Source organism: Macrobrachium nipponense, chromosome 6, assembly GCF_015104395.2.
Source record: "Macrobrachium nipponense isolate FS-2020 chromosome 6, ASM1510439v2, whole genome shotgun sequence".
NCBI classification, from domain to species: domain Eukaryota; kingdom Metazoa; phylum Arthropoda; class Malacostraca; order Decapoda; family Palaemonidae; genus Macrobrachium; species Macrobrachium nipponense.
The window spans coordinates 138,366,852-138,390,560 of NC_061108.1; the positions used below are offsets into that span (position 1 = coordinate 138,366,852).

The 23,709-nt window shown below is 37.3% G+C and overlaps 1 protein-coding gene across 1 annotated transcript in view; it reads right to left on the reverse strand.

Annotated features, from left to right (window-relative positions):
• Window positions 1-19,350: 19,350 nt before the first annotated feature.
• LOC135216279 (histone-lysine N-methyltransferase SMYD3-like) overlaps window positions 19,351-23,709 on the reverse strand; it is a 61,766-nt gene continuing 57,407 nt past the window's right edge. Inside the window, exons 8-9 of the mRNA XM_064251446.1 lie at window positions 22,536-22,698; window positions 19,351-22,091 (exon numbers count right to left, since the gene is read on the reverse strand). Coding sequence (XP_064107516.1) covers window positions 21,815-22,091; window positions 22,536-22,698 — 440 coding nt within the window. The 3' untranslated portion in view covers window positions 19,351-21,814. The remainder of the gene's footprint in view (window positions 22,092-22,535; window positions 22,699-23,709) is intronic.

Below are 23,709 nucleotides of genomic sequence, written 5' to 3' on the forward strand. Positions count from 1 at the left end.
CACGGTATAGAACGTGTAATCAGCTTCAAAATGAGACCAAAAAAGTACCAGAGTGTAAATGGTATTTTCACAAACAGCGAATAAGTGAGACAGCATTTACCACATCCAGGAAGATAGGACTCTCAATATACATATGAAATGTTTATAAGTACATGTATAAAAGTGCACAATCCTTTAAGATATATACACTCGTAATTAAACTGAATTAATGGTACTTACCTAATAGCAGACCGTAAGTAAATACCTGAAAATAGAGGCAAAATGGCTGAATTAATATGATTCAAAAATCAACAAAAGTTATATGTTATCTGGATTACTGTACATATATAGGTATGTATATATATTTGTATATATTATATATATATATATATATATATATATATATATAGGTATATATAAATATAAATATATATATATATATATTATATTATTATATATATATATAATATATATATATATTTAAATATATATATATATATATAGTATATATATGTTATATATATATAATATGTATAGGTATATATATTATATATATAAATAAAATATATGCATAATATATTTATATATATATATATATTATATATATATATATATGATATATATATATATTATATAGCATATATATATTTTATATATATATAGGTATATATATATATAGATATAGATATATATATATGATATATACGAATATATATATAATATATATATATATATATATATAGAGAGAGTTAGAGAGAGAGATGAGAGAGAGAGAGAGAGAGCATCATATAACCATTACTCAAAAGATACAGAAGTTGACTTTGGACTTCTGACGTCAAATTTAAGAGCAGTTTAAACCTATTTCAGCTACGAATTAGTTATTAATTTGTGTTTGTAGCTTAAGTTATTTTCTTCTAATTCGTCGATGCTAACCTCCTTTTCTTTTCACTTTTCACAAATGAGAGCGCTCGTGACAATATATAAAATAACAAATGATATAAAGACTGGAATATATTTTAATATACCGTAATGCATTACACTCGAGACAGCAACACACGGTTCTCAAGTCACCTCCCCCGAGTTCTTTCATCCTCTTAATAACTGATCCATCGACAATTAAGTTAATCAACTTCCCGAATTGGAAAAAGTCACGAGAAGTAATGAAAAGTAATGAAAAGTAATGAAAAGTCATAATTTCCGGTGGCCTTCAAACGAACACAAATCTGAACCGCTTTCTGTTCGGAGATTCAATTAAAAAATTAAGAGAGAAAAAAAATAAATTAATTAAAAAACTCTCGCTTGGCCATTCGCCTTCGTGAACTGTTCTTAATCGATTCCAATTAATTACAATATGTTTTCAATTAACTGACTGATTCTGTATGTGTAGGGGGTGGGGGGGGGGGGGTGTAGGGGAGGGGGGGCCGCGCAGAAAAAGGGAGGGAAACTTCGTCAGGGATAAAACGAGATGATTGACTGTGTCAAGCAATCAAAAGGACCCCTTTCATTTTTGGCAATGTTGCAAACTCGAACTTTTCTTTCCCGCTTGTTGCTCGTTTGTGCTAATTCTGATCAGATTCTTATTTCAAGTCAGGATGTGATGATGTTGACTCTTGGGCCCTTCGAAATAAAACACTTTCATGTTTTAGGGAACTTGAGTTACTGTATTCAAAATAGAATAGAATACAGAATATAGAAAAATGGCAAAAATACAAAACTGAGAAAATATGTGACCCCCTAAATTCTGAAACTGCAGTAACTTGTGTGCAGAGTGTTTCACGAGCCCAATAGGTGGCATATCTCAGTGTGGAAAATTTTGCAGAGACAGCAGTTCTCCATTTTAGGGCAGAACTGACAAGCATGGCTATAAGCGCCTCAGTGGTGTGGTTGGTATGGTGTTTGCTTCCCACCTCGGTGGTCGCGGGTTCGATTCTCGGCCATTCCATTGAGGAGTGAGAGATGTGTATTTCTGGTGATAGAGGTTCGCTCTCGACGTGGTTCGCAAGTCACGTAAAGCCGTTGGTCACGTTGCTGAATAACCACTGGTTCCATGCAACGAAAAACACCATACAAACAATCAACAATGATATCCTCATGCAACTCGACCCAAGTTGCAAAAAGCTGATAAAAGAGCATCATCATTCTCGCTCTGGTACGAACTTGAGTTAGGAAAAACTGAACGAATTCAAAATCAGCAACAAATACCTGCCAAGATATAAATTTCAGGTAGTCCATATCCTTAGTAACTGGAGTACAAACACAGGAATAGAATTTCAAACTTTGGCTAAAGACGAAGAGCTTGGCCCTATGAGGTCAGTCAGCGGTGAAAGAAAAAATGCGAGTTAAAAGGTTTGAAAGGTGTAACAGGAGGAAAACATCAGAGCAGTTACACTATGAAACAATTGCTAGAAGAGGGTGGAATGTTAGATGGAAGAAAGAGAATATTAAAGGAGGTACAGTAAAAGGAACGAAAGTGGTTGCAGGCAGCTATAGAGGCCGAAGGCACGCTGCAAAAGAACCTTATCAATTAATGCCTACAGTGCACCGCATGAGGAAAGTGTTAGGAGAGGTTTGGGGAAAGTAAGATGGACGAAAGAGAATATGAAAGGAGGTACAGTAAAAGGAACGAAAGTTTGTGTGTGTGTTCGTATATTCCGCCAATCCCGACGAACGGAAAGGAGCGCAAGAGTGAAAAAGGACAAAGATAAATAAATAAATAAATAAATAAAAGCGACACTGGGAATTCATTACAAGCTCGTCGACACGGAACGAACGAAATTAAAACGGGCACAAATGTCAACTCTGGAAAAACACACACACAACGCAATATATATCACAAAAAAGCAAAAAGAAAAGCGCCGCTGCAAGCAAGCAAGCAAGCAAGCAAGCAAGCAAGCAGAGAGAACAAATTAAAAGCGACACAACAATGGGGTGAAATGAATGTAATGGCTAAAATCATCGGCGCTTAAAAATAGTTATATTTACCTTCCTTTACCTACCGAACATTTCAATCAGCGAGATACAATTTTCGTTGGGTTTTATTTTCACGACAAACGCGAACGGAATGGTCGGGAAATCTCTCTCTCTCTCTGTGTTTATTGTTCTTTACCGGCGTCACGCCGTGATTTGTTTCCGATTGCCTGCCTTTTGTGTATTTATCGCAAATTCATTTTTCGTTTTCGCTTCCTCGGGGAGTGAGCCTACGAACTACTTCACTGTTGTTTTTGTTGTTGTTCTTGTTGTTGGGGGTAGGAAAGGTTTCGATTCCTTTTATATTAATCGCAAATTCATTTTTCATTTTCGCTTGCTCGGGGAGTTAGCCTACAATACAAACTACCGTTGTTGTTGTTGCTGGAGGGGTAGGTAAGGGCTATGGAGGAGCCTAAAAAGGTCAGAGAAATTTTTCGCTTCCTTTTATATTTATCGCAAATTCATTTTTCATTTTCACTTGCTCGGGGAGTGAGCCCACAAACTACTTTGTTGCTGTTGTTGTTGTTGTTGTTCATGCTCTTGTTGTGGGGGGGGGGGGGGGGGGGGGGGGGGTGTTGGCAGTAGGAAAGGTCTATGCTCATTTAAGATTTTTTTCAGCTTTTGCTAAGTTAAGATTTTGCTTAGAAGTGAACCCTTTTTCACCTTTAAATGGGCTGACTGCAAAAGTTGTTACTTTTATTATTTAAAGCATCTTTTATGCAGGAATGAGGCCATGAAAACCAAAAATATTTTGTAATAATTCTATGTCCAAAGAGTCTGACGTTTTTCTAACTACCAGGGAGCTTTGACATATACATTACTCAATTTCGCTTTTTTTATATTCTGTTTCGATTATTGTATATGAATTCATGTTCGAAATTAAGTATTATTATATATTATAATTACAGATATCCGGTTAATTATAATAATAATATACAATTATACTTTATTTCGGACATGAATTCATATACAATAATTGAAACAGAACACAAATAAATGCAGTCATTTATACTCGCAGGAAATATGAAAAATGACTGACAAATGAAATAAACAGTTCAGCTTCATTTCGCAGGTAGAATTACGTTCGCTCCTGTTTATATTCTCTCAAATAATTGTAAGTACAAATAACAACGAATGATAACTGTGCACGGCTGTGAGCAATAGATTTATAATGACACTTTTCTCTCCTGAAGCCTTGTTTAAATTCATTTATGAATGCTGCTGTACGTTCAAAAGTGCAATAGGAGGAAAGGAAATGGTATAGATGTCATATATATATATATATATATATATATATATATATATATATATATATACACGTCATTTTCTCATGTTTGTCAGTTCATCTGCTAAGTAAAGGACGTTTTGAACGTCGAAAGATCTCGCGAAAGAAACTTCGTTGTTTATTTCCCTTCGTGGCATATAACTTTATTTATGGACTTATCACGGGGGTTTCCTAACTTTCGTGATTCAGTTATACATATATATATATATATATATAATATATATATATATATCATATATATATATATATATATATATATATATATATATCCTTAGAAGACGGAGCTGCCAGCTCTAGGTACATCTTAATCAGGGGAACCATAGGTAAAGGCATCTTACTCAGGTACATTTATTTTGCCGACGTTTCACGAACTCATAGTCGCATTCCTCAAGGCTATAATTGGGAAGAAATAAACCCCACGAAACATTTAAACTACACACTGCGCAATTCATAAAAATTACCCAATATTTAAAAATTCAATGAACATCAGCATGTAGAACCTTTAAAAATTAAATTTTTAAAGTAATTTTAATGTAACTTTACTGTACATGATTTTAACGCTTAGTGTTTTTCTGTTTTAAGATATTCAAAAAATTTTAAATGTTCTACATGCTGATGTTCATTGAATTTTTAAATATTGCGTAATTCTTATGAATTGTGCAGTGCGTAGATTAAATGATCGTGTGTTTATCTTTAATTATAGCCTTGAGGATGCGACTACGAGTCGTGAAACGTCGGCAATATAAATGGACCCAAGTACGATGCCTTTCCCTATGGTTCCCCTGATAATATATTATATATATATATATATATATATATATATATATATAGTATATATATATATATATATACACACACTTTTTCCTACGCAAGTTCAATCTTAAATTTGCTCTGTGTCACCTTATGATTAACTTGCCGACATACCTAACCATCTCACATACTCATCAACCTGAATTGCGGGCTGCTTTATGAGCAAGAGCCCGTGCTGGCAAAAGGGCAGCTTTATCAAAAACAACAACAACAACAACAACAACCTCGTCCCTGATAACGGGCACAGCCTATATCTAACACTGTTACTATATTTAGGGAACAGCCCAGACTTTCATGGCTCAATGATGATAACCTTCCCATGATAAGGATATTAAAAAGTCTTCAGAATTTGACATGACGAAACTTAGGCTGTGAAGTTGAATATAGAAATGAATATAGAATCTAGGCCAAAGGCCAAGCACTGGGACCTATGAGGTCATTCAGCGCTGAAATGGAAATTGACAGTTCAAAAGGTTTGAAAGGTGTAACAGGAGGAAGACCTCGAAGCAGTTGCACGATGAATCAAGTATTAGAAGAAGGCTGAGGAAAGTAAGATGAAGGAAGAGAATATGTAAGGAGGTGCAGTAAAAGGGACGAAAGTGGTTGCAGCTAGGGGCCTAAGGAAGGCATTGGAGCAGCCAATCGGCGCTTAAGACATCGAAAAGAGGAAGTAAGAGAGGCTGGACAGCAGGATAATGAGGACAAGAAAATAAAGATGAAGTACGCGGATCTAAAGTTGGAAGGTGGAAGAAATCCCACAGTCGCACTAAGACGTAACAGTAAGGCTGCGTTGACACCAAGCGAATCGAGTCAATTCACGAAGAATCAACGCGATTCATGCGTTTACACCAAGCGAATCGAGTCAATTCAAGAAGAATCAACACGATTCATGCGTTTACAACCAGCGAATCGAGTCAATTCATGAAGAATCAACGCGATTCATGCGTTTACAACAAGCGAATCGAGTCCAGTCACGAAAAATCAACGTGATTCATGCCTTTACACCAAGCGAATCGAGTCAATTCACGAAGAATCAAAACGATTCATGCGATTACACCAAGCGAATCGAGTCAATTCACGAAGAATCAACGCGATTCGTGCCTTTACACCAAGCGAATCGAGTCAATTCCAGAAGTATCAACTCGATTCATGCGTTTACACCTAGCGAAATCGAGTCAATTCACTTTTGTGTATATAGACGGTTTACATTGAAATATGGCGAATCAAGGCGAATCATGAATCGTGTCGATTCTTCATGAATTGAATCATTTCGATTCACTTGGCGTAAAGGCACCTTTAGAAAGGTTGAACGATAAATCTAAAGAAGGAATATGGATGGATATCAAGTAAAAGGCTACAAAGCGAGCGTAGCCAGGGCCCGAAGGCGCACTGCAAACACTCTCGAGCAATGCCTACGGTGCACCATGTAAATTGCATTGACGGCACTATAAACCTTACGGGGAAAAACACTCCAGGAGAAAGGTGGAATCATGGCGATGATTAAAAATAATTCAATATAAAATCGTCGAGATAAATGTAATATCTCGTGAGTTCTGCGAGGCAAAGAAAATACCAATTTCGTAATCGTGGCAACTTAGCAACAATGATCAGGCGATTCTTGCAACGTTTCTGAAAAACTTTTTTCAAAGCTACTTTCGGATGATAATCCCCGTAAGCCAATTGACTGACTTGATTATATTCCATTTCTCTGGTCACATCGAACTTTCTCTTCCTCCCGCGTCTTCAATTCCACGCAATACTTTATATATATATATATATAATATATATATATATATATATATATATATATTATATATATATATATATAGAATATATATATAACGATGAAAAGCATAATAATAGAGTGCCACCCAATATCAATTTCATCTTCGTATTAAACAAAATGAGTAAATCTGTTGTTTAAATCTGATATTTACTGGAAAGACACAAAAAGACATAAAAAAAAAAAAAGTTGTTTTCTTTTATATAACGATGAAAAGCATAAGAAATTGAATTAAGTGTTTAAAATACAGTCCCACCCAATATCAATTTCATCTTAGCTGTACAACAAATTAAAGCTGATGTTTACTGGAAAGACAGAAAAATAATAAAAAAAAACAAGTTGTTCACCAAAAAAGGGGACTGCTAATCCTATTCTAGTCGGAAATACAAAGGTGATTCGATCAAGTAAGAGAGATTAGGCTGACGAGAGAGAGAGAGAGAGAGAGAGAGAGAGAGAGAGAGAGAGAGAGAGATGGACGCGTCACCAGTAAAGAGACGAAGGGGGTCGTTCTCAGCAGATAGGCTGACCTCAGCAGAAACCCATCTGTAGAAGAGAGAGGGGGGGAGGGGGGGAGGGGGGAGGGGGGGAGGGCAAGGGGAGATCCACGGTAGGCAGGCGTCCCAGGAAGAGGCGAACGAGGGGATCCCAGGTAGAGGGGAAAGAGGGAATGCCTGGTTGGGGTCCCAGGTAGAGGTCCCAGTTAGAAGGGAAGTAGGGGACCACAGGTAGGGGTCCCCCAGTTAGAAGGGAAATAGGGGTCTTATGTAGAGGGGATAGTGAATAACCCAGGTAGAGGGGTAGAGAGGAAGAGGGGAGCCCATCCAGATAGGCATCCCAGGTAGAGGGTAGAGAGGGGACCCCAGGTACGGGTCACAGGTATATAGAGGAATGAGAGGGGTCCGACGTCGAGGGGGAAAGATGGCATCCCAGGCAGAAGGGAGAGAAGGGGTCCTACGTCGAGGGGAAAGATATGGCATCCCAGGCAGGATGGAAACGAGGGGGGTCCTAAGTCGAGGGGGTCATACGTCGAGGGGAACAAGGAGAGACCCCAGACAGACAGACAGACAGCCAGGCAGCCAGCGAGGGCTGGAACACAGGGACACTACTGGGAAGGCGAGTCCTAGAAACTCTCTCTCTCTCTCTCTCCCACAAAAGTCCAATTCAGAGGACAGCGGGAGGTATGACGGACACTCGGACCACGTCAACGGTCAAACACAGGATAATTGGCCCATGAGATTGCCTATTACAACTGTCAGAACGGACCTGCTGCCATTATTGGATAATGGTCGCTGCATCTTTACCTTGGCTGGATTTCCAGTTCCATTTAGGGAACGCAGATGAATTCCACACACACGAGAGAGAGAGAGAGAGAGAGAGAGAGAGAGAGAGAGAGAGAGAGAGAGAGAGAGAGTATGAATTCTACGGAGAGAGAGAGAGAAAGATAATACAAGAGTCTGGAGAGAGAGAGAGAGAGAGAGAGAGAATTCAAGTGTCTGGGTAAGAATTCTAAAGAGAGAGAGAGAGAGAGAGAGAGAGAGATAGAGAGAATTCAAGTGTCTGGGTAAGAATTCTAGAGAAAGAGAGAGAGAGAGAGAGAGAGAGAGGTAATTCAAGTGTGTGAGAGAGAGAAAGAGATAATTCAAGTGGGAGAGAGAGAGAGAGAGAGATAATTCAAGAGTGGGTATGGATTCTACAGAGAGATAATTCAAGTCTGGAGGGAGAGAGAGCGAGAAGGGGGGATTGGAATTCAAGTGTATGGGTATGAATTCTACAGAGATAATTCAAGAGTCTGGAGAGAGAGAGAGAATTCAAGTGTCTGGGTATGAATTCTACAGAGAGAGAGAGAGAGAGAGAGAGAGAGAGAGAGAGAGAGAGAGACTTCATAAATTATGTAGTGGGTAGCACAGACCATAATATTTTGGGTTTGCCAATATCAAAATATTTCATGATTTTTAAAAGGCGAGGAAACAAAAAAAGAAGTTTTACTGTCCATTTTATAACTGCCATCTCTCTCTCTCTCTCTCTCTCTCTCTCTCTCTCCTCTCAAAATTTTATGCTAAGATCATCTTCCTTTCTTAATTCAATTAAGTCATTTGGTATCAGTAGGTAGTGAAAATATTGTGAACTCAGAAACATCAAATTCTCTCTCTCTCTCTCTCTCTCTCTCTGGGTATGTGTGCGTGTGTAGAATTCATACAGACAACTTGAAATCTGTGTGTGTGTGTGTGTATCTGCGTGTAGAATTCATACCCAGACAACTTGAAATCTCTCTCTCTCTCTCTCTCTCCTCCCCATACACCCCCCCCACCCCCCCCCCCCCCCCCCCCCACCCCATAAACCATCCAACAAGAGGATAAGTGACCGGTGACAGAGGCTCTCTCTTCTGGCCAGTTAACTACACAGTTATGATTTGCGTTCCGCGAAGTTCGCCCTCTCGCGAAATTAGCTTTCTAGGATGATTAACTTCTCTTGGCGGTTCGGTCACTGGAGAAACGTTTAAATGAAGAGAGAGAGAGAGAGAGAGAGAGAGAGAGAGAGAGAGAGAGAGAGAGAGAGAGAGAGAGAGAGTTTGTGTGTGAATTGGTTATCAAAAAGTAAATTTTTATTTTCATTTTTGAATAACTAGAAAAACCAAAACATTGCCACTTAAAACCACTATACGAGAGAGAGAGAGAGAGAGAGAGAGAGAGAGAGAGAGAGAGAGAGAGAGAGATGCAATTAAGTTTGTGCGTGAACTGGTTATCAAAAAAAGGAAAGTTTTTTATTTTTTAATAACTGGAAAAATCAAACCATTGCCACTTAAAACCACTATACGAAATAAAGAGAGAGAGAGAGAGAGAGAGAGAGAGAGAGAGAGAGAGAGAGAGAGAGAGAGAGCAGCAACCGCACTTATCATATGCAATATAAGGGCACTTCCAGCATAATAAGGCGAAATAATGTTCCATATGATAAAAATCGACAATTTAACCAAAGCACTTACATACCAAACTTCCCCCCCCCCCCCCCCCCCCCCCCCCCCCCCCCCCTCCCCCCCCCCCCCACCCCCCCCCCCCCCCCTCACTCGCTCTCTCTTCCTCACAATTCCCGAGATCGATCCCCAAAAGGGGAACTAAACGTAAAAGAACCACGCTTCTTGAAGAAATTCACCGACCATTGGTTCACGCAAACAGACACATTGTAGTAATTGTAGTTACTAGATTGTGGCCACTTGCAGCCAGGGGGGCAGGACCAGGGACGTGAAGACCCCCCCGCCCAACAACTACCCCTTCCACCCAGGGGAAAAGATCGCCCCAAGGAGTAGGATCAGCAACATCATCCCCAAAGACTTGCTGATTATATATATATATATATATATATATATATATATATATATTATCTATATATATATATATACGTATATATATATTATATATATATATATATATATATATATCTATATATATATATATATATATATATATATATATATATATATATATATATATATATATATGATATATATATACATATATATATATGATATATACATATATATATATTATATATATATATATATATATATATATATATATATATATATATATATATTATATATAACATATATATATATATATATATACGTATATATATATATATATATATATATATATATATATATATATATACGTGTGTATATGTAAGTATATATGCAAATGTACGAAAATTATTGAACACTCACATAGCAAAGCACAAGCCAGTACTTAAAACGTATGCATATTATTCACAAGCATACAATCATTTTAAAATGAAAATATATAAAAAAAAATTGTCTGAATTTCGCGGCTTTAAATTTCTTAAAAGAAAAAAAACCTAATTTATAGATTCCCAAAACTTGTTCAGGTTGCAAATGCTTCAACCAGTTGGTATTAAACCACCCACCAGTCAACCACCAAAATTAAATGCAGTACCTACCAGGTGAAACTGGTAGACTAACTGAATACAGAATTTAGGCCAAAGGCCAAGCACTGGGACCTATGAGGTCATTCAGCGCTGAAACGGAAATTGACAGTAGAAAGGTTTGAAAGGTGTAACAGGAGGAAAACTTCAGAGCAGCTGTACTAAGAAGCACCAAACATCAAATTCTATTCTGATGTTTCTTCATGTTGCAAGATCGCGTGTCAGCAGCTAAGGTGGTTCGTGGTACAAATTAAAACAGTCAGATATCACTAATGACTATACTCTGTTTTTTTTTATTTGTCCATCCGCCAATGGTGTTTGTGTATGGTAACACTGCGTCCCGGTAAATAGTTACGCTGTGTGTAAGTGTTAGGTTAAATAAAAGGATATCTGGGTGTACATTTGCAACTGAAAAGTGTTTTAATAATTTACTGTATGCGAATTACACCGTTAATATTCGAAATAGGATATTATTATAATTGTTGAATGTGAGCTGAATGTAACTATCTAAAGCCCGGGACGCAGTGTTACCATGCGAAAACACCACAGGCGGATGGACAGATGGAAAAAAACAGAGTATAGTATAGGCAAGGAACAAGTCATTAGGCTGGCTTACTAGGTCACAGTTTTCAGCCAAAATTTCCACCGAGGCTCCAATCACTCCTACAAAAGATGCTGCCTCTTTCTCTATTCTGTCACCTACCTTTGGATATTCTCGAATATGCTCATTACCACGAGCCTTGTACCCTACCGACTCGACAAATGAGGATACATTACCTCTCGCGTGGGGTTTCCAGCCTATGCATAACATACATGTATGGCTGTCAATAATCTCTGGAAATATATAGGCCTACATACTCAGAACAATGACAGAATTTATCTATCTGGGTAGGCAAGGCTAACCCCTATTGTACCTCAGACAAACCAGGCCTATGTCAACCTAACTGATTGTGACGTTATTATTTCCAATGCAGACCTCTGACCACTTACTAAAACCTGACCTGAATGCCCACCATATCTAAGAAATGAAGACCATATGCATGTTATATGGGTCATCAATGAGCTACAGAAACTGTTACAAATACAGCAACCCAACGTAACCAGATTAATAGGTCTAAAGGGAGATGTTCGGTTACCTCCATAGGTCAGTTGTGAGAGTAATGAATAGGTTAATCGACGATAGGCTACCCCCAAATTCCTAACCTAACCCTGGCCAGCCTATGCAACACATACATGGACTAATTGACGTTAAAAAATTTATAAATCTAAATAAATAAGGAATGTAGTATAGTAATGCTATTATATATAATAACTACATAAAATGAAATATAATTTATCGATAGAATAGCAAAAATCTGACTAAACATATTGGTAACTTACATTACAGCACAACAACGAAAATTAAAATGAAAGCTATTAATGTAATTGGTTCATCTAAAAAATAACTTTTTCATCACACGCATTACTAAACTCGAGAGAGAGAGAGAGAGAGAGGAGAGAGAGAGAGAGAGAGAGAGAGAGAGAGAGAGAGATTTAAATATTTCAGCATGTGTAGGAAATCATCATCAATGATCGGATGCTGAATAAATTGTGCAGCTCTCTAGCTGACAAGTGACTGTATTTGAACTTTGCAAGTACTTGGATGACGTAGAACTTGTCTATCAGGACCGTGAACGACCAGTACTATTTAAAACCTAGTGTAAGACATAATAAAAACGAAGTTACAGAATATGCTAATTCTTATACTCAAGTGAAGGAATTCGTTATCCTTATCAGGCTTTTATTACACTATTGTTGTGCACATAATAAATTCACTAGAAAAACTACAGTAGTCGTCTCTTTTTAGTTTGTTTGTATGGTGCTTTTACGTTGCATGGAACCAGTGGTTATTCAGCAACGGGGCCAACGGCTTTACGTGACTTCCGAACCACGTCGAGAGTGAACCTCTATCACCAGAAATACACATCTCTCACTCCTCAATGGAATGGCCGAGAATCAAACCCGCGACCACCGGGGTGGGACGCAAACACCATACTAACTACGACCGCTGAGGCGCTTCGTCTCTTTAGTGTTAAGACAAAAGTCAACCTAGTTTCCATTAACATATATGCCAACTGTAAGTCCACTTCGTACATTACCGTGAAAACATAATTTAGCTAACAATATTTTAGTTCATTTAAGCCATAAATGTTGCAAACGTGGTTATTTAAAGCACTCTTTCCCAGCTTTCACTATGCAAGTTAACTGTTGCACGTATTTTGAGCTGATAGCCTTTTATACAAGACAACCACAACCTATTACCTGCTGTGTCGACAAGAACGAGGACAATAGCTTACAATCTCTTTGATTTCTCACTTTCAAATTGAAATAAAATGAAAATTTGAGTAGGGCAACACGTGTTAAGGATACACTGCATATAGGTCTACCATCTTTTTTAACACTCCCGATAAAAAAACTAACACTGTAAAACTATTTGAATTTTAGGTTCAATTTCGTGCCTGCGCTTCAAGCATGCCATATCTTAAATAACGCATGTAATTGACGTATGGAATTTCATTAAATGGACAGGACATTTGCCGAACATCTCTATCATCATTAACAAGTATAATAAGAGCTGAACTGAATAACAAAGCCTAGGCCTAGCCCTACGTTGGTTTGGACAACAATAGTCCCATAGCCTAGAGATACTGCATTTTTTTTACCGTAAGAAAATCAAAGGTCTGTTACTGGTTGCTTTATTTTGAAAATGAAAATATATATAGTCTGTATTGAGCATGTATTACCAAAAAACAGAACTGGAAAAAAGTGCCAATTAGGCACCAGGCGTAAGAGTACTGAAGTAAGTTAGCCTACGGTATGGGCAGCTGATCGAATCTAGCCAGTAGCTCTTTTCCAGCACACAGATCAGCGTTCAAATGGTCCTGATATAACAAAATCAACTAATATTCAATAAAAAAAAGTACACAAAAACTGTTAATTCACGAAAATAAGTCACATAACTATCATATTCAGAGCATTTGGGGGAAGTTGGAATGCTCCCAAAACGGTAGCCTAGACCTAGCCTATATATTGCTCCCAAACATTCTCCATTCTGAGTAGCCTATACAAACGAAAACAAAGAAAAGTGTATAGCATGAAAACTAGTTCATACCCATTATTGGGCATTCAAAATACCCTTGGTCGTTAGAACGAAAACGGAGATAAAATTAGAGAAAAAAAAACTTTGATGACTTGAGCAGTTTTCCTCACCTGTCTACTTCCGCCGTCTGAGATACCGCTGGGTAACATTTTATTTTATTTTTATAAACAAATTAAGGTATTACGGCCATTTATTTCACTTATTTGCAAGACCGGACACTACGAAATCACACACGCAAATCGAAGCTCATCTCGATGACGGAGAAATAACGATTATCACAAATTATCGTAAGAGATCACACCGTTTATCTCTTTCAGTTACTAGACCAATAGCTGCCTTTCGTATCCCGTTGTATTGTGGGTCTCGCGTTATGGCGATGTATTTTGATTGAGTAAGTTACAATATATTTAAAACAAATCTTTATTCGTAGAATTTCAACAGAATCTACATTAATTTCCTGATAATTTAGATAGTTTTCTCAGCCGTTTTGTTAACGGAAATGAGGGAACTTTTTCAGTTTTGCTTTTACAAGACTGTGAACTTTGGAACTGATCTTGAAGCCTGTCTCCTTCATCAATGGCGTCAAATATTGTGATATTATTATTATTACTGTTGTTGTTTGTTGTTGTTACTACGGGTTGCCCAAGAGCAAGCGCCTATGCCGGCATAAAGCCATCCAAATCTACGATAGCAACAACTGTATTAATCTACAGCAACAGTTGTCAACTGCGTTATAATCTTACACTGAATTTCTCTCTCTAAAGTCATAATTTTGTCGTCATGATACTCATTATCATCATAACATTCTGACCATCCTCACTATCGTTATCACTATTACTAAAATTATTATCATGGTCGTTAATGTGTCGTGATGAGGGTAATTATTGTCACACAGTTAAACAGAAATCAACGAATCAGTCCTTGTGAACTGGGTGGCGTGAAGATGGCTCAGTCAGCTTCAGGTTTCAGAGCGCCAATCGTCCTGACGAATAGGCCTACACACACATATACAAAGTATATGTATATGTATAAAATATATATATATATATATATGTATATATATATATATATATATATATATATATATATATATAATATATATAATATAATAAAGAGAGAGAGAGAGAGAGAGAGAGAGCTGTGTACATAGACCTAACCCCATGGAATGACGAAAGCCTTCAGGCTTCTTAGCAAGTCTTCCTGACGGAGGCCTACACAGACCAATATATATACATTATACATATGCTGACGTAGGCCTACACACACACTATATATATATATATATATTAATATATATATATATATATATATATATATATATATATATATATATATATGTGTGAAAGAGAGAGAGAGAGAGCTCTGTGTAGCTACATTAGACCTAACCTATGGAATGACGAAAGCAGAACGTGAGATAGAGAGAGAGATCGAACTGAGAGAGAGAGCAAGCAGAGGACAAACAGGTAAAGGATGAGATTGATGAACACCGTGCGACTGGGCAGTCAGCCAGTAGCAGAAGCAGGCGAAATAGCAGAAGCAGAAGCAGGGGAAGCAGCAGCAGCGGAAGCAGAACAAAGTTACAAATGGCAAACGATAAAAGAGAGAAGGAAAAATTATTTGAAAGCCTTTTGTCCTTTGTTTGATGGGACTTATATGAAAGCCTTAGGGTCTGAGGTGGTCGGTAAATATTGCTGCTGCTCCTGCTCCTGCTCCGTCCCACCTCCCCTTTCTCTCTCTCTCTCTCTCTCTCTCTCTCACTCCCTGGCCTTGATGCGATAATATGGATTATGTTATTATGTTTGTGAATGTTGGTTGTTTATCATGATGTTTTACACAGTTTTAAATGATATATGTATATATATATATATATATATATATATATATATATATATATATATATATATAATATATATATATATATATATATATATATATATATATATATATATATATATATATATATATATATATATTTCCTGTGTTCGCTGAAATAAAGTAGGGAACTAATACAAAATTAAATGCAAGTATTTATTAACAGAATATCCCCCTTAAAACTGACAGCAACTAATTCTTATGAATACAAAATTAGATAATGCAAGATTCCGAAGAGAGAAGCGGGAACCACAGTAAATTCCAAATTTGGAATCTATAAAAGAAACCTTAGGATTTGATAATCGTGTATTTTTGCTTAATATTTCCAAACGGGATACAGATATATAAACGACACCCTGCTCAAAAGCCAGTGTATTCCATACATTATGTTTGTATATATACTCCGCCTAGGTCACTTCAAAAGTAGGGTCACAAGGAGGTCAAGTCTACTTAATTTGATGTCGAATTATAATAGGGCAATCACTTCTGAATATAAATAATAGACAAAGACCTCCTCTTTGTGAATCAGAACATCTGACCCGTGTTGACCTGGCAAATCATAGGTCAGGTCACCACAGAGTGTTCAGATCTCCAGAGGGGAGGTTTGTCTGTATCATTGCATTACTGGTAGAAATGTCTAAGAAAAAAGATAAAGATAGACCTCCACTTTGTAGATCTAAACCTCTGACCTAAATGTTCCTGGCAAATCATAGGTCAGCTCTTCAGGTCACCACAGACTGTTCAGATCTCCAGAGGGGAGTTTTGTCTGTATCATTGCATTACCGGTAGAAATGCGTAAAAATTGTAAGACAGACCACCTTGTAGTATAGATCTAAACCTCTGACCTGTGTTGACCTGGCAAATCATAGGTCAGCTCTTCAGGTCACCACAGACTGTTCAGATCTCCAGAGGGGAGTTTGTCTGCATCATTGCATTACTGGTAGAAATGTCTAAGCCAAATTATAAAGACAAGACCTCCACTTTGTAGATCTAAACCTCTGACCTGTGTTGACCTGGCAAATCATAGGTCAGTGGTTCACTCCAAAGAGAGTTCAGACCGCCAGAAGGGAGGTTTGTCCATATCATAATATTATTGGCAGAAATGTCTAAGAATCTAAGAAAAATTATAAGACAGACCTCCACTTTCTAGATCTAAACCTCTGACCTGTGTTGACCTGGCAAATCATAGGTCAGTGGTTCACTCCAAAGACGGTCAGACCCGCCTAAGAATTCAACGGATGTTTCCCAAAGACGGTTCAGACCGCCAGAAGGGAGGTTTGACCATATCATAACATTATTGGCATAAATGTCTAAGAATCTAAGAAAAATTATAAGACTTTGAAGATCTAAACCTCTGACCTGTGTTGACCTGACAAATCACAGGTCACCGTTGGAGTCCCCTAAAGAGGGTTCATATCGCGGAGGAGGTCTGTCCTTGAAAGAGCATCGGCAGAAATGTCTAAGAGAAATAAATACGGAAGATAACTAAAGAAAGATGAGGAAGTTATCTCATAAAAAGCTATCTCTCATCAACCCAAAGGAAATAAGCAAAACTTGAGCCCGTCAGCTTTGCTATCTAGAAATCTATAAAAGCTTTAAAATGCAGAATACATCACTAAAGAATGATTTCGCATGTGGAATTCAAATTCACTTCCGCCATGCCTTACTTAAGGAATATAAAAAATCTACAACAGAAGGCCTAAGAGAGTTTATAAGTTTATACACCAGCTGAAATGAATAGATCGCTCTAAACAGAGTAATATGACCGTGAGACACAAAAGTGATTAATTTTTTTAGCATAAACATTTGAAATGAAGACGAAAAAATCTACTATTATACATTTCTCATAAGCATGAAAACAAAAGCTCTCTCGTACTTTCAAATTGCTAGTAATTACAGACATTACAGTTCATTACCTATTTTAAATGACAAAGATACAGTATTAAGAATATAATTTAGAAAAAAAACTAGAAAATAGCTCATTACAATAATAATTCTTATTCATTACCTAAGTCTGTTAATCACAGTCACTAATTGCAAGTATATATATATATATATATATATATATATATATATCTAATATAATATATATATATATTATATATGTGTGTGTGTGTGTGTGTGTATATACATACATATATATATATATATATATACACTAATTGGAAAAGGGAGACGACCATAATTAAGATATTCAAACCGAACATAAAATTATTTTTATCCTTTATCAGCAACAAGATATAACCTAACTACATATAACGAATGCAATCTTGAACTAAATCGTATCTCTTTTGTCCAACCATCACAAACAAGCTTATTAATTAATTTTTTTACAAAAATATGGAGCATTCATAGAAAAAATACCTATGTAACAAAAATACCCTAGCAAAAATATTCTATTGGACGCAAAAAGCTCTCGTTAGCACCCTTGTGGGATTATTCTGTATTTATTTATTCATTTTAGAGTAAAATGAATACTACTCATTACTGAAAGACTTGAAAAGCCACAATGAAAAAACTTCTGCAGGTTGGGAACAACGAAGCGTAGAAGAAGTTCCATATCATCAGAGACTACTCTAACTCATTACTCCACAAGTAATCGCCTTCTGGTGAGTTCCGGAACCAACGATTCGCAAATATGATCACAACATGACGATCTGACTTAATTTTCATGAAATTTAGGGCAGTTATGCCCAGCACTGGGGCATTTTCGGGTATTCAGCATTTAGGACAGTGATGAGAGGGAGTTAGAGGGGTTGGACAGCAAGATAAAGGTGCATGAAATATAGGAGACGAGGTACGAGTACACAGTATAATGAAGGAGATGACGTACAAGTACACAGGAAATAAATGAGATGACGTACAAATACACAGAAAATAAAGGAGATGACGTACAAATACACAGAAAATAAAGGAGATGACGTACGAGTACACAGGAAATGAAGAAGATGACGTACAAGTACACAGGAAATAAAGGAGATCACGTACAAGTACACATAAAATAAAGGAGATGACGTACAAATACACAGGAAATAAAGGAGACGACGCACAAGTACACAGGGAATAAAGGAGATGACGTACAAGTACACAGGAAATAAAAGAGATGACGTACAAATACACAGAAAATAAAGGAGATGACGTACAAGTACACAAGGAATAAAGGAGATGACGTATAAGTACACAGGAAATAAAGGAGATGACGTACAAGTACACAGGAAATAAAGATGACGTACAAATACCCACAGGGAAATAAAGGAGATTGACGTACAAGTACCACAGGAAAATAAAGGGAGATGACGTACGAGTACACAGGGAAATAAAGGAGATGACGTACAAGTACACAGGAAATAAAGGATATGACGTACAAGTACACAGGAAATAAAGAAGATGACGTATGAGTACACAGGAAATAAAGATGACGTACAAATACACAGGAAATAAAAGAGATGACGTACAAGTACACAGGAAATAAAGGAGACGACGTACAAGTACACAGGAAATAAAGGAGATGACGTACAAGTACACATGAAATAAAGGAGATGACGTACAAGTACAACAGGAAATACACAAGACATAAAGGAGATGACGTACAAGTACACAGGAAATAAAGGAGATGACGTACAAGTACACAGGAAATAAAGGAGATGACGTACAAGTACACAGGAAATAAAGGAGATGACGTACAAGTACACAGGAAATAAAGGAGACGACGTACGAGTACACAAGAAATAAATGAGATACCGTAAGAGTACACAGGAAATAAAGGAGACGATGTACGAGTACACAGGAAATAAAGGAGATGATGTACGATAAACACAGGAAATATAGGACATGACGTGCAGGTACATAGAAATAAAGGAGATGACGTACAAGTACACAGGAAATAAAGGAGACGACGTACAAGTACACAGGAGACGACATACGAGTACACAGGAAATAAAGGAGATGATGTACAAGTACACAGGAAATAAAGGAGATGACGTACAAGTACACAGGAAATAAAGGAGATGACGTACAAGTACACAGGAAATAAAGGAGACGATGTACGAGTACACAGGAAATAAAGGAGACGACGTACGAGTACACAGGAAATAAAGGACATGACGTACAAGTACACAGGAAATAAAGGAGACGACGTACGAGTACACAGGAAATAAAGGAGACGACGTACAAGTACACAGGAAATAAAGGAGACGACTTACAAGTATACAGGAAATAAAGGAGATGACGTACAAGTACACAGGACATAAAGGAGATGACGTAAAAGTACACAGGAAATAAAGGAGATGACGTACAAGTACAAGAAGCTAAAGATAGAATTGGGAGAAACCCTACAGTTTCACCAAGAAAAAGTAAAAGGAGTTAGACAGCAAAACTGAAAAAGGGAATCGAGAATGGAAATAAAGCAAAAGTTAAAAGTGAGTGCAGCTAATGGCCGAAGGTACTGCACACACAGCTCAGTAATGCATACAGTGCACCCACCATGTAGGGCGTACTGACGGTACTAACACCATCCCCCATCCTGGGGGTCCTACCACGAAGGACTCTGCAATGAATTTAAGAATTCAAAAGGCCAAAGAAAGGATTGTGGGAGATTGTAGGAACGAAATTTTAAATTAATATCTTGAGCAAAGATCTCACAAGGGAACTGGAATTAGATAAAATAGAAAAAAATCAATATCTCCATGAATTACTATGTTGCTCTAATCGTTATCATTTGCCAAATTTAAGCAAAACCAGAAGCTATGCGCTAGAGGTTACTTGGTTCAACGCTGTACGCTAGATAATCACGTCTAAGTATACTCTCTCTCTCTCTCTCTGTAAAAAAAAAAAAAAAAAAAAATCCTGGGTATTCAGGTGAACGTGATTCCCGTGTCAACATTGACTGACTTTGAAAAAAGAAACCCACAAAATTACTGAATATAATTGGTTTACTTGTAAGTATCTACATAGTATTTTACTTAGTGTTAAGTAGAATACCGTGTAAATACTTACAATTATTTCAAGTTTCCAAAGAGGAACGTGAAACCGAGAGCGTCGAATATCTGCCAAGTTTTGACGTTCCTATCGTGATTTGGCAGCTTCCTGTTTTGCAATACGCGGAGCAAGACTATTATATTATATTATAAATAAATAAACAATATTCGTGAGGTCTTGAACAGACTAGACTCTAGAATATAACAGACCCATCCAATATTCTGATCGTGGACACTTCTTGAGACTAGGTACAGACATACACCAAGAACCACATTCACCCGAAGATAGACCTATTCGTGTAAACCATTCATCGGCCTATACTGTATACAACTTTCAAAACACAGGTGGTATTCTGGTCTACACAAACCGGGAGACGAACGCTACAAAATGAAAGACTTTTCGTTCACTAAAATCAAAGATGATTCCATCTATACTCTGTTTTTTTCCATCTGTCCATCCGCCTGTAGCGTTTGCGTATGGTAACACTGCGTCCCGGGCTCTAGATTGTTACGCTGTGTGTAAGTTTTAGGTAAATAAACGAATATCTGGGAGTACATTTGCAACTGAAAAGTGTTTTAATAATTTACTGTATGCAAATTACACAGTTAATATTCGAAATAGGATATTATTATAATTGTTGATGTAAGCTGAATGTAACTATTTAAAGCCCGGGATGCAGTGTTACCATACGCAAACACCATAGGCTGGTGGACAGATGGAAAAAACCGAGTATAGTGCTTATCTCTTCCTTCTCGTCCTCCTTATCGTTATGTTGTTGTTGTTATTTTCCTTCTTCTTCTTCACTTTCCTAAGCGATCAGTTCCTCGCTCTATCGGGTCACTAAAATCAAAGATGATTCCACCAAGTGCTCTCTTCCTCCTCCTCCTCCTCTTGTTGTTGTTGTTGTTGTTATCGTTCTTCTTCTTCAACACTTTCCTAAGCGATCTGCTCCTCGCTCTATCGGTTCACTAAAATCAGAGATGAGTCCACCTAGAGCTCATCTCCTCCTCCTCCTCTTTATCCTCTTGTTGTTGTTATTCTTCTTCTTCAACACTTCCATAAGCGATCAGCTCCTCGCTCTATCGACAAAGGAGGCCTTCAAGGTCCCGCCGTACATAATCGACCTTTGGATCTTGACTTTGCTCTCTTCGCTGGCCTGGATGATGAGCCAGCTGAACTCCGAGTAGAACAGCGGGTGATTAGACCCGAGGCCGGACTCGAGGATCTCCTCGGCTTCCTGCAAGTGCCGGAGGGCCGAGTCCCACTCCATGTTGTTCGACTCGATCTTGGCCAGTTTCAGGAGAAACAGACCGTAGGTGGGATGCTTCGGGCCGTAGTAGTGTCTGGGAGGTATCGATAAACAAGTTAGTGAGATGGATTCAGAATGAGATAAAAATAGATAATAACAAAACAAAAAGTTATAAGTTTTTAATTGAAACATTTATAAAGCAGAAAAAGTAATAATTACGATTGACAACAGCGCCTATTAGAGAATTCAGGGTCAAAAGTTTTATATATGTATGTATAATATATAATTAATTATTATATATATTATATATATATATATATTATATATATATATATATATACAGTACATACATACATACATATATATTTTTGTAATTAAATAAATGTAAATATTTACTTGTATATACTCATATAATACAACTGAAAAAAATATTTTCCATATTCCCCAGCACCTCATCAAATATACCACAATACAAGACGATACGTTGCCTAACAACGAAATAGTCGACAATCGTCATATAAAACATCGCAGAACCGACCTTATGGCAGAGTGGTTCTTCCTGGCGATTCCTAGGGCGGTGAGCCACCCCCTCAGGTTGATCGTTGCCGTCAGAAGGGCGTCCAAGGACTTGGCGCGAAGGATATTCAGAGGGTGGAACATGTCGCTTTGTTGGTCCACCACCTCCCGCCACACTTCGAAATCTGAGGGAATTATGAGGTGTTAAAAAAGTATATTCTCTCTCTCTCTCTCTCTCTGTGTGTGTGTGTGTGTGTGTGTGTGTGCTTTCAGTTCTCTAAATTCTCATTTATTTGGAGTTTCGTAAATTTGGAGAATATGGAGTTAAGACATTGCACTTAGTGGTATATACATACTGGTCAGTCTTTTAAAAGATTCAGGAAAAATTACTAACTTCAATGGAACGTTTGGCAAAGATGGAAACTCGTACTACAGAGGAACATTAAGCTACAGTAAGATGAAATGTTGCTTTCGTGAGCACCAGCAATAGGAAAATCAACAGAAAATTTGCATTTATAGGGTGCAAGAGCAAGAGCCCGTGCTGGCATAAGGCTAGTTAAATCAACAACGTAAGAAAGTTAGACCACAAGCTAGCAAGTTAGTTTAGTACTATGACTTAGCGATAGACATAGGAAAAAAAATAACTAAAATTGATCAAACAAGCAAAGCTACAGATTAATAATTAATGGAAATGAAACAAACAGATGAGGAGAGAGAAATAGCCAATGAATTAAGTCAGTAAACGAACAACGACTATAGTCGATTCATTTAAGGTAGATTCTTGCGCCTACGAGACGTTTGTTTGGCGGCCTCTGATTGGCTGGTAGCGGGAGGCAGACTGCTCGCTCAGCGGGTCATATTTTCGTTTGTAGCTTAGAAAACTAGCAATATGTTTACATTTCTTCATTTATCTCACGTTTTACAAAAGATAGGAAAGTTTTGGTCATACCAAAGGATTCAGTATTAAATGTACAATTAATGAATCTTTTCCTGAAATCAGTAAGTTAAAATACAAAGGAATTACAACGAGTAGAAGTGAAGGGAGAAACATTTCATTCTTTATACCTGTTTTTATTCATCATCGGATTTTGCATAATTCACAAGATCAAGATAAAATGAAATCTTGTTGTTTTAAAACAACTAAGATCACCCTGAATACGCTGGTGCTTTCAGATTTTAAATACGTGTAATATGTA